General features: G+C 43.6%; 1 protein-coding gene across 1 annotated transcript; it reads right to left on the bottom strand.

Annotated features, from left to right (window-relative positions):
- Nucleotides 1–838: 838 nt before the first annotated feature.
- Nucleotides 839–10,736, bottom strand: myo5c (myosin VC). The gene is made up of 40 exons (XM_037451797.2): nucleotides 10,610–10,736; nucleotides 10,146–10,256; nucleotides 9,866–10,037; nucleotides 9,617–9,761; nucleotides 9,391–9,547; nucleotides 9,105–9,248; nucleotides 8,941–9,022; nucleotides 8,682–8,789; nucleotides 8,488–8,594; nucleotides 8,114–8,379; nucleotides 7,942–8,023; nucleotides 7,690–7,830; nucleotides 7,477–7,599; nucleotides 7,285–7,368; nucleotides 7,021–7,152; nucleotides 6,795–6,892; nucleotides 6,609–6,695; nucleotides 6,410–6,521; nucleotides 6,109–6,320; nucleotides 5,852–6,017; nucleotides 5,600–5,746; nucleotides 5,356–5,520; nucleotides 5,170–5,263; nucleotides 5,027–5,090; nucleotides 4,638–4,912; nucleotides 4,472–4,535; nucleotides 4,305–4,385; nucleotides 4,023–4,203; nucleotides 3,834–3,927; nucleotides 3,679–3,742; nucleotides 3,426–3,594; nucleotides 3,223–3,307; nucleotides 3,041–3,139; nucleotides 2,795–2,949; nucleotides 2,385–2,474; nucleotides 2,141–2,291; nucleotides 1,757–2,042; nucleotides 1,501–1,675; nucleotides 1,333–1,413; nucleotides 839–1,211 (listed from the first exon to the last, which is right to left on the bottom strand). Exons 1-40 carry the CDS (start codon nucleotides 10,634–10,636, stop codon nucleotides 1,056–1,058), a joined length of 5,232 nt encoding a protein of 1,743 aa, XP_037307694.2. The 5' UTR covers nucleotides 10,637–10,736; the 3' UTR covers nucleotides 839–1,055.
- Nucleotides 10,737–11,754: the final 1,018 nt, after the last annotated feature.

Genomic DNA, 11,754 nt, shown 5'->3' with positions numbered 1-11,754 from the left:
CAGACATATTGGACCATATTTAACATATGGTGCTTGAACATATATTAAAGCAGATATTTCAGTCAATTATTATTCAGTCAATGTTTTTAAAATTCACAACTAGTTGCAATAAAACGATATATGATTGCCTGTTTTGAGTTCACGATTAAAAAAAAAGTATTTTGCTTGATTCCACTTTTAATCACACTGACAAAGCTGAAGTAATGTTCTTAGTTCATGCCATCATTTATGTTGAAGTGTATTTTATTGGCTCATATTTCGTCCACCCAGCTGCCTCCATTTGTCTCATCACCCCACCCTTATACTCTCCCCTGTGTTCCCCACTCAGGTATCAGATCGTCATTATTCGTTACCTCGTGTGACTATTCGCTGTATCGCCATTAATGACTGTGACTGCCCCTTTGTGGATTTTTGCTCATTCCCAGGCGGAGTTGTTTTGAGTTTATTATTTGTTCATCATAAAAATAACCACCTTTTGTTTAAAGTTAAATTTGGTCTCCAGTGTCAGCCTTTGCGTTTGAGTCCTCACCAGCCGTGAATCATGACCCTCACCATATTTACGTTTGGCTACTACTAAGACAACAAAAGGATCAGACAAAGAAATTGTTATTGAGTGTGGCCTGCGAAGCGTACCTCACGTGTTTATACTTCTCTATTATTCTCCTTTAGTTTGGCACGCTTCTCCTCCTGCGCGCAGCCTTGCTCACACATGTCTCAAAACTTAATTGAGTGCCAGGAAAAAGCTCCATTGGAATGAGCTTAAAAAAAAAAGAAATACTAAATTTTGCATCCCCACTGCCTCAATATAGTTCAACATGGAGAAATGATTTATTCTTCACACAGGAACTTCCACCTGAGAACAGATAAAGTGTTTGAATAAAAAATGAAACCATTTATCAATTACAAAGGATTTTTGCACCATTAGGCCCCTATTTAAAATATTTTCTTTTTCATTGTTTATTTAAAGTGTTCACATATTTATATATACAGTAAATTATAGTAATAGTCCACCAGCTTATTAGTCATGAGAAGGAAAAGGTTGAAGGCCGGCTGTGTCAGATCCTGGTTAGAAAGCCCAGGTGAAGGCTGCTCGGGACCTGCAGCAGCTCCAGAGCCTGCGAGGACGGGCGGTAAGGAAACGTGACCTGGAACCGATAGTCCGAGTCGAGCATCAGCTGTGAGGTGGACCCGTCCCGATCTTGCAGTAAAGACTGCGACAGGGAGAAACTCGTCACGTTAAAGTCAAGTGAAGCCACAGCAAGTATTTTATGACAGTACAAAATACAAAAAGTGGATTAAATTCAAATGAGGAAAAAAAACAATCAAGCTCACCTGAACTTTGCGAACAAATGACGATGTCACCCTTTTCTCAAAATCATCAATGGGAGTGTAGGAGTTTAAAATCTTCACAATCTGCAAATTTAAATGTTTTCTTTTTGTGTTAATCTGGATTTTTTTTCAAAAATAAAATATACGGCATGTGTTGCATGAACAAAGTACCTGAACGGGGTTGAGCTCGGTGCATTTGTCAGTGATCTCTTTGGCGTCTTGGTCAGTGGACTTGTTGACTTGCAGTAGCCAGGCGGCCTGAGACAACGGCTGCAGAGTATCTATAGCATGAGAGCTTTGCAGCTCCTTCTCCTTCAGCCATTCCTCCAGGTAACTGATGTTACACCTTAAAAACAAACAACAGCTGTGAACTCAACTTAGTCTGCGTGAGTAATTGTATTTATTCCCATAAAACCCAACCACGGACCTGATTTGCATTCCCTTCCTGCAGGAGCACATGTCTTTGCGGAGCATGATGTTGTTGAGGGTGGTGGCGCCGACCAGGAAGAACATTTGCTTGACGGCCTGGTGGATGAGCCCCGGCTCCATGCCGTGCTGGCTCATGGTGGAGTGGAAGGCGCTGAGCTGCTGAACCACTGAGGAGATGGTGTGCGTCCCGGAGTCCTCGCAGGTGCTGTTGGAGCGCTTCCTGAGGCCCGTCGGCTTCGTGCTGGAAAACCCCTGTAAGCTCTCGTGCTCCAACAATCCGGGCACTGTCGGGGCGGAGAAAGCCAAGCAGCAGATGTGAGGTTGCTTTATGAAGGACGGCCGCTGTCAGAATCTGCGTGTGATAGTGGTGATTATGAAATACCAATGGCAGGAGTTAGAGTCTTTTCCATGACGGAGATGAACTGGTGGTAGATTTGGATGGCCAGGTCACTGAAAATCTGTCTGTGTTCAGACAAATCAAAATTCTGCAAGCAGTTCTTTTTCTGTCGAGGAGTATTTTGTTTCAGGAACTCCTTTTGTAACAAAAAGACACAAGAGAATGTCAAAAATATGCCATGCGAACGCCATATTTTTGGTAAAAAAGGGTAAATGCGGTAAATGCAGACCTCCTCCCCGCTGTACTGTTTCAGACAGTTGAGCAGCTGATACGTGTTTGAGAGCCAAAATGACAGCAACTCAAAGTCTTTGCGATGACTCTGAAATAAAAAAATATGTTTAGGTTGTTTTTCAGCAACCAAATGTTTGTAATTCAGACATTACATTTTTTGCAAGCCCTTTTACACCATACATTTCTATTCCAAGCTGTTAATCCTGCAGCTTTTGACCTCAGAAACATATCAGGAAGTAAAATAATAAAAGAAAATCTAACTGCTGCCAACATTCAGGCTATATAATCTGAAATATTATTATCAATAATAGGTTTATAAGCAATGTGATTACTTATATTATAATACTACTGTTTATTTATCAAATCTTAAATTGAGATAAAGCATACTAAAAAGAGAATTAACCTCACCATGATGACCTTTTTGACCGCCCCGATGATGCCGCTCATGAGAGACTTCAGTTTGACTTCATCGTTCAGGTAGTCGGCATGGCGGACGCACATGAAGAGGATGTACGCTGGCAGCCCGGGAATCATGTTGACCACCACACCTTTGGGCTTCAGGTCTGTGAGGGCAAACAAGGCAAGTTCCATTTTAATTTATTCCTGGTTAAAAATCAAAGATGCAAAGGAGGCCACAAAACAAATGAATGATACCCAGAATGATATTTTGAATGAGCCTGGATTCATCCTCTCTCTTGTACTCCAACATTCCGAGGTAATCTTTAGGAATAGCAGGTGTGGGCGTTTGCTTGGCTGTGTGAGAGACGTTTAAGTGATGAACACAAAGGAGGTGGATTCATATCTTAATGGTGTTTGCGTACAAACCGGAGCACTACCTTTCTGTGATGTTTCAAGGCTCTTTATCTGATTCTGAAGTTTCTTTATTAGTCTGTCTTTCTGGTCAAGCTGCTCTTCAAAGTCCTGAAAGAAAAGCACAATTTGATTCCATCTTTCATACAGACATCACACACTCGTACAGCAAACCTTCATATGTGCCCCATCCACACACACACACACACACACACACACACACACACACCATATTCTCAGCGGTTATCTGTGAAATCTCCTGTCTCAGTTTGTTCTTGGCCTCGCTCTCCATCAGCAGCTGTCTCTTCAAATGATTACTCTCGTCTTCCAGCTCCTCCACTTTGCCTTGAAGCTCCCTCTTCAGCTCCTCCAGATCTTCAGCTTTTTCCTCAAAGTGTCTGAAAAGCAACGAAAATCAGGCCGACTCAGAAAAGACCGTCACTTCTTTAATCAAGAATCAGACTCCAATCTGTGTGTTTCACCTGCGTTGGGAGCTTTCTTCTTGAATCTTCTTTTGAAAAATGTTTGTGATCTCCTCAGTTTTTTCTTCCAGATGACATCAACAAAGGCAAAAAAAACGAATTAATGGGTTGAAATTCTGATCTAAAATCGTGGTGAAATGGTTGGGGCGGACTACCTGCTAGCTCTCTGCTCTGCGCCTCTAGGGAGGCCTCCAATTCTTGCTTTTGTCTCTGCAGCTCTGAAGCCTGCAGCTTCAGCTCCGGTAAAACCTGTCGATCACATGACAATAGGACAATTGGCGGGATTTTCTGCACCTCATCTATTAAAAATAATGAAATATGGGATAAAGAATGTAATAACCCACTGAGTTCTCGCTGCTGAGTCTGGACACTTCCTGGCGAATGTTCTCGTTGAGGTCACTTTTCTCCTGGAACAGGTTCTGCAACTTGCTGTTCTCATTTTGAAGGTGGTCCATCTTCAAGTTTAAGCCCTCCACTTGCGTCTCGTGGCTTTCCTTCTGCTCCTTCTGCCGGTTTTCTTGTATTCTGCCGTCCAAGGTGAAGCCGTGCGAAACAAGATTATTGCGCAGTTAAAAAAACACGTAATAGCAAGTGAAGGGATTGTTATGCCGTCAGCAGAAATAGACCTGATCGCTTTCTGTAGACCATCAAAGGAAGCCAGAAAATCTTCACCTTCATTCATCTCCTCAGAGTGGTCTAGAGTCAGCCTTCAGCGAAACAATGTGTGAGATTAATTGACTAAACGAGATATGCAACAACAGTGTGGGAGAAACGTTTCAAATACTTGAGTTACCCCAAAACAACGTCCTCCTCAACCACACCGCCAAGAAGTTGTCTCGTAATATCGTTCATTTTAGCTGCAGAAAGATATTCAGGTATCGTCAGTGCGATACTGTCTTGATTTCTATGTGTAATGACGTATTCTCTTCTTAGCTGAAGGTGTATCTAAAGGTAGGTACCTCTTGCTTGTTCTGACTGTTGCTTCATCTTTCGGTCCATGCTGTTCCTCTGGTTTTGCAGTTTATTGAGATCTCTGCGGAGCTCCGGAATGACCTTGACGTGTTTGGTGAGCTGGACGATCTGCTCCTGCAGGTCAGAGTTCACCAGGCCTCCCTCCTCGATCTGTCTCTGCAGGGTGACTCTCTCTTCTTTCAGTCTCTTAATCTCCTCTTTCAGAGTTTCCACCTCCCTTTCATGGTCCTGTGCCTGGATGTCAATGTTGTTCTCTGCAATTCTGCCAAAAATCATCTCATCAAATACTTGAGTAAATGAGTCAGTGTTTGCTTTTGCTAAACAAATATTTGCTCGATGCCCTATAGGAGGTAGATTGTACATTTCCATTACTCACTTTCTAAACCTTGCTTCATACTCTTTCTCTTCCAGGAGGTTCCTCTTTATCTGATCAAAGCTCTCTGTAAGTGTAAAACCAGTCACAGATTCGGTGCAAATTGAAGTACGAGTGGCAGACACAGAAATCTTGACCCTTATTACCTTTGGCCTCTTTGGTGGAAACTTCAAACCTTTTCTCCAAGTTCTGCTTTTCGAGCTTTACTGCATCTATTTCCTTCTGAAGTTGTGCATTTGTCTGTAACAAGAATGAAAAGGTGCCTTTCAAAAGCAAACAGAAGAGACAAACGTCTGTGACAATGGCTTTTTAGCATCAACTTCAAGACTGACCAGACTTGCTTCTTCTTTGACTTTCTTCTCTCTCGCCTCCGCAGAGGCTTTCTGGCTGTTTGATTTTTCCAACTGTGCCTCCAAACCCTGAAGCCGTTCCACGGTATGAGAGTGTGAGCTGGCCAAGTGTGTCAGTCTTTCCATCAATCCACGGTTCTCTTTGTTCTGTTTGGATAGAGGGATTTAGTGACGTCCTCTACATTAAAAAAAGCCTGAAGTGAAGTAACCCTAGCAGCATATTTACCTGCTCTTCAACCTTCTTTCTGAGCTGCTGAACTCTGAAGGAGAGCTGAACGTTGATCACCAGCCGACGCATGGTTTGAAAACGCCGGCGTGCCAGCCATGCTCTGGCATACTTCTGCAGAATGAGGGCTTTCTGCACCTCGATCATCTGAGAATAAATAGATTAAGAAACAGCGCAGCGTGAATAACGCGTGGTTACATTTCTTAAATCGATCATACTCAATGATGCGAGTGGCTAATCAACTTCACGGACCTTCTTGTACCGTTTACGGGCCATCCAACCTCGCGTGAAGGCCTGGATGGTGATGGAAGCCAGACGGACCACCAGGAAGATCTGTTTCATGCGGTAACCTCTCCAGTATCTCTGGATCACCAGCGTGGCCCAGCCCTGCTTCAGTGCTGCAGCACTCACTGTTTTACTGCAGAAAGAGAGGGTGCACACGTCAGAGCCCCCAACCCTTAACGCAGAGGATGCACGAAAACAAAAACTGCAAGGGAACGCCTTCGAACCGGATGGACTTCTTTCCCCGGATGTACTGTTGGATGACGATGGCAGCCTCTCTCATGCGCTGGTACTTCCTCTTCTGGCACCACCCACGGACATGTTTCTGGATTGTAGAGCAGGCTCCTCTCAGCCGGTCCAGACGCAGCTTCTCCAGATAAGCTACTTGACCGGCTCGGAAAAAGATCTTTGTCCGACCAAACTTGTACTGGTTGGGGTCCTAGAGATCGAGGCATGAGGCCGAAGTCAGAGGTGATGTGCACAATAATCAACAATGTTGAATAAAAGGCCGTTAAAGAGGCAGCCGACCTGAATTAACCTCTGCAAGACGTTCTTGCAGGTCTGTTTCTTATCATTGAGGACCGCCTCCTGGTTTGACATCAGGATACTGTAACGGCTATAAAACTCAATGTATGTCCACCTGTCAACAGAAAACATGTGAGCCAAAACAACATGAGCGTATGGAGCTTTCTTTGAGCGGATATAAAAGGGTGCAATAGAGAATCACCTGGATGGATAGCTCTGAGCACTGATGCGAATAGTTTCAAGGACTCCACATGCTCGCAACTGCTGCACCACCCTCCTGGAGTCATATCTGAATAAGGGAAGCAAACGGGGAAACACTCACTTAAAACACGGACACATACGTGCACAAATGATTGAGGCTTACACAGATTGTTTAACCAACACTCACTCAAACGGGAGCTTTACGTCATTGGGCTTAATGCAGCGAACATAGTGAGGGGTGGTGGCATTCAGTGTTTCCATCAGTAAAGAGAGGGAGCTGCAGAACTACAGTCAACCACACAGGTAATGAGAGACGAGAAAATGCTACAGAAATACACCTCGATTTTATTCTATATTCATTCTTTAATACAGCATACTATGGCAACTTCAGTTTAAGCAGTAAACATGTTCACCTTATCTCCCACTGAGGTTCTCAACTGTTTGTTAGCTGCCTTCACTCCGGGTCTGGCAGGTCTCACTTTGATACCTTTACTGTTCACAGAGATTTGCTTCTCCTCTTGGAAGAAGTTGGCTATAAAAGGAAACTGATTCAAGTTGCATGAAGGAGAAAGGTGTTAAAATGAGTAAAAGCAAAGATGCATAATTGGCATCGTTGATACAGGCACTATATTCACCACTATGATACATTGAGCAAATAAAACTGGGGCTTTGATTACCTTACTGGCTCTCAAAATGTCAACCAATTCTTCATATAGAGCGTCTCTGTTCTTTTCAAGAAAACCTGTACATTGATATTCCACCTGTTAATGGAAAAAACTCACAGAATATCTATCCGGAATCAAAAATAATCAATAGTGAATAACAACTTTTCTGTACATTATGCTTTTTAAAAGGTCACCAGACTGCACCTTGTCTGCAAAGTGTTGAATGACAAATGCCTCGTTTGATAACCTGGGCTTCTCAAACAGAGGATTGGCATCCAGGTAGTTGAACAGCTTTTGCAGCCAGCTCTGATCGGTCCCCTGAGGAAACTGTAAAGTAGAAAGCCACACGTGTCGGAAGAGAGGGCCAAAATGTTACATCTTTCATTCTACGAATTTGCATCGCATCCATTCCATCACCAAACACTCTTCATCAAGCAAGTCCAGGATCCCCATCTTGGCTTCAATCAGATCAATGACCGGCTGATTGTCGTAGAAATCTATCAACGTCCATGGAATGTCCTCTCTCATGTACTCCTCCTGCTCCAGCTTGAACACATGCTGATTGAAAATATGAAAGACAGCAGAATTACACCCCCCCACCACTCAGGCTGATGAAGGTTTGCTACACAGTGTTTTACAATGATTTGGGGGGAACACGGTGACGCATACCAAGTTAAACTGCTGTTGAAGCTTCTCATTCGCGTAGTTGATACAAAACTGTTCAAAGCTGTTGACGTCAAACGTTTCAAAGCTGAGGACAAACAAGACAAGGATCACATCACAAATGGCCCTGCGAGCGGCCAGAAAACCTTTCCCAGAGCGTTACAGTTATCTGCATTACCCATAAATGTCCAGCACACCAACGAAGGCGTGTTGCTGTCCTGGAACCCGCAGCGCAGTGTTTATCCTGTTGATGATGCAGTCAAACAGATGGGCATAGACCTGCTTGGCGAGGGCATCTCTGGCGCTTACGGCCCGCTCTTTGGGCACCGGCTTCACCACCGTCTCGGCCACCAGGACGATCCTGCGATGGCTCAGCCACCGGACCAGCCCGTCCGCACTCACGCTCAGCAGCTCACAGAAGGCCTCCAGGTGTGGATCACCGGGCTGGAGTGATGTGTGCAAACCAAGCGGCGCGTTGAATCAGGGTTAATGTTTTACGACCCGACCGCGCAGACAAAGGGCCGTTTTCGGCGTTGGAGAGGTGAGACTCACGGGAACTGAGGAATGTCCATCTCCAGAGTTTCGGATTTGAATGTTTCCCAAGTGCAAAATGGCAGCCAAAACTTTGAACACATCCGACTGAAAGTCCTCCTTCAACCCTGGAAAGGAAGAGGGAGGAAGGCAGCATAAACGTCACACTAAAAGCAAGTTTAATTCTGACGGATAAAGCGGCCTCTTTTTTTTACCCAGCAGTGAGAAGGTCTGCCGGGTCTCCTCCATGTCTTTCCTGTCATCCACACCTTCGATACGGATCTCTCCGCCCATTGAGGTGTACTCAAACTCATCCGCACTCACTACAGATGACAGGAATATACAGGAATATAACGCAGCAGTATTACAATACAATGAATCGTGAGAATGTGTCCAAAGCACAGTAGGTCAAATACATCAACAAAAGGACAGGCGCTCCTCCCTGTCAAAGAAACCCTCATCGGAAACACTCACACAGCCTCAGATGCTTGAATTCTGGCAGGTGAGCACAAGAACACATCTGGTAGAATATGTGATAGTTTCGCTCGTTGTCTGCCTGAAAAAAACAAGAGTATGAATGTTATGCATCAGATACGAAAAGAAAATAACACAACAAGAGCTTCAGCGTCATACGCCACCTGAAAGACAACTCTGGATTTCTCCAAGAGATATGTCCTCATGTTCGCTCCGATGATCCGGTACCTCCTGTCAAAGCCGATCTCTGTGTATTTCCCAAAACGGCTGCTGTTGTCGTTCCTGGTGGTCTTTGCGTTTCCAATTGCCTGAGAGAAAATCACCTCAGTTCACCTGGTCTCTTTTTATGTTATCACAAAGTTGCCTTCATTAATTCCCCAGGTTGCCTTGCATCGGTTCAATTGTCACAGCACTACTGAGGGCAGAGCTCCCGGTCCAGTAAGATCATACCTCTGTTATCGGATTGGACGCCAGGACTTTGTCTTCAACGTTAGTTTTACTTCCAGATTTGCTCACAACAGCAAAGTACCTCATGGCGTACCGAGCAGACACCGTTTTGCCCGCTCCGGATTCACCACTGACAATGATAGACTGGTTCTTCTGGTTTCTGAGAAAAACGTAAAGTTAAACATTGACTCTATATTCTACTTTGTGATCATTTTCGCTTTCTTTATACCTGGGCATCTGTTTGTAAGCCTCTTCTGCTACTGCAAATATATGAGGGTCCATGTCCCCCATGTTCTGGCCTGAGTAGGCATGAATGATTGCATCTCCGTAGACGTGAAGCTGTTTGTATGGATTTACAGCCACCAGTATGATACCTGCATTGTAGAACACGGCACAGGCTGAGACAACAGCACCAACAAACTAAAACACAGTGTAAAGATTTGACAGTTTGACAAGAGATCGTTCGTTTTAATAGTACCACAGTAGGTGTAGATGATTCTGGACTCCACAAATCGCACTTTGAGGTTATGCAGGACTGCAGGTTCGTGCAGGTAGCTGAGGGCAGTGAGGTCGTTCTCCCCCACCAAGATGTCCGGGTTGCGGAGCGGAGGGAGTTGAGGTTTTGACGGGTCAACAGGGAGGTGGTGCTCCTGTACAGTGACAGGTTATGCAAAAGATGACAGGTCAGCTGTTACTTCTCAACGTCATAAATCCGTTGCGGCTGTGAGTGCAGGTTTTATTGGTCATGTTTTACTTACACTGCCATCTTCAAGAAGCAATTCAAGAATATTGTCCCCAAAATTAAAGTCTTTCGTAATTTCGGCTGATTTCCACACATGTTCTGCATCTGGTATCCACACTCTGTTGTACTTAGGGACAAGATTTCAGTGGTGTCAAAATTAGTTTGACCATTCATTTATGAAGTCGTTCAAACACATAGCACTTTTAATGTAACACAATTCTCTGTGTGAACATCTAAATATTGAACTACAAGGACCCTAATTCCTTTAGTGTTCACCAGCAAGCCATAAAAGTGTATATTTATATTAACAAGTCATAAAGATTTACAAAAGGTTTCCAAGGAAACCCTTGGAGCATTTAAGTACAGCATACTCGTCATCTCTGCAACTAGACTGAGCCTTGACAAAGTTGCCATATGTTTCTCTAAAACAAGGTTTTGCCATCTCCATTGAAATATTAAAACATGGTGCCTTTCTCTTACCTTGGTGTACAGTTCCAACAAAGCCATGTTTATGCATTCTTGTTGTAACTTCTCTTCTCAGTATCTTTAGATTTCGTATCCTTGTAATTTCTAGGTTACCAACGACTTTTTTTTCCTTCCCCATATGACGGCATCAGTCAAGAAAGACTTAATCACCTCGTTTTCCTGTTTTTAACTTTCAAAATAATATTCACTGAATTAATTCATAATTATTTAAATATAAAAAAACAATATGAATTAGTCATTGAAATATTCACCCATAAATCAGTCTTACAGGTTTATGTTTGCAACAGATTTGTGTACATCAATTTCTAACTATATTCTGTGTATTTACGTCTACGAGGTCTAACGAAATAAAACGCAAGGGCGAAGTTTAAAACTCTTTAATTCAAAACAATCTGATGACGATGTTATAACTAAATGCCAAGATTGAGTCACAGGTAGACCTTGCTACATTCAAAGAGTCAACACCCAAACAGTTGCGAATCATTCTATGAACGGTGACAAACCGTATGCTCTTATTTTGAAAGCCTTGTTGCTCATGTCCCAGGTGTGCTTCCTGGTTTATTTGACGCTCACCTGCTGCGGACTTTGCCCGGTTGACTCCGCCCTCCAGTCTTGTGACAGTGGCTCGACAGAGTGGGTGTGTTCGTTTGAATCAAGGATACGACAAAAGGAACCGGATACAGACCTCCGGCAGCTCACCACCCGTGAAGGAATTTCAGCCAGTGATTCACCACAAATCGTGAAGTCGAAATACTTTCAATGAAATATGTAACTATTCACCACACTTGGAAAAATTGAGGGGGAAAAAAAGTGGGAATGCCCGAGTTCACAGAAATACTTAGAAGGATCCCCACCATCACTGGAAAGCGCACAAGATGAATAGTTTCAAACGTTTAGGTATTTTGGCATGTTTAGCATTGGAGATAGTTTAATACTGGACAATACGAACATGCTCTGCAAGCATACAATAAAAAGTCCTTGTTTGTGAAACATGGCAATAAATAGTTGATTTCTATTTCTAAACCCCAGATACCTCCCCACGTTTCCATGGCGATGACTCTACACAGCTCCTCACCAAAGTAGGCACAGAGTGCATCCTTTACCCGTAACCAGTGTGTTAAGTCACAAAAATAAATACC

This window comes from Pungitius pungitius, chromosome 6, assembly GCF_949316345.1.
Source record: "Pungitius pungitius chromosome 6, fPunPun2.1, whole genome shotgun sequence".
NCBI classification, from domain to species: domain Eukaryota; kingdom Metazoa; phylum Chordata; class Actinopteri; order Perciformes; family Gasterosteidae; genus Pungitius; species Pungitius pungitius.
This window is presented reverse-complemented; position numbering and strand designations above follow the sequence as displayed.

Coding starts and splice junctions, on each gene's coding strand:
- myo5c (XM_037451797.2), bottom strand. CDS start 10,636: ATGGCTTTGTTGGAACTGTACACCAAG. Junction 7,600..7,689: donor TGCTTGATGAAGAGTGTTTG/GTGATGGAATGG, acceptor TCTACTTTACAG/TTTCCTCAGGGGACCGATCA. Junction 5,521..5,599: donor GAAAGAAGGTTGAAGAGCAG/GTAAATATGCTG, acceptor CTATCCAAACAG/AACAAAGAGAACCGTGGATT.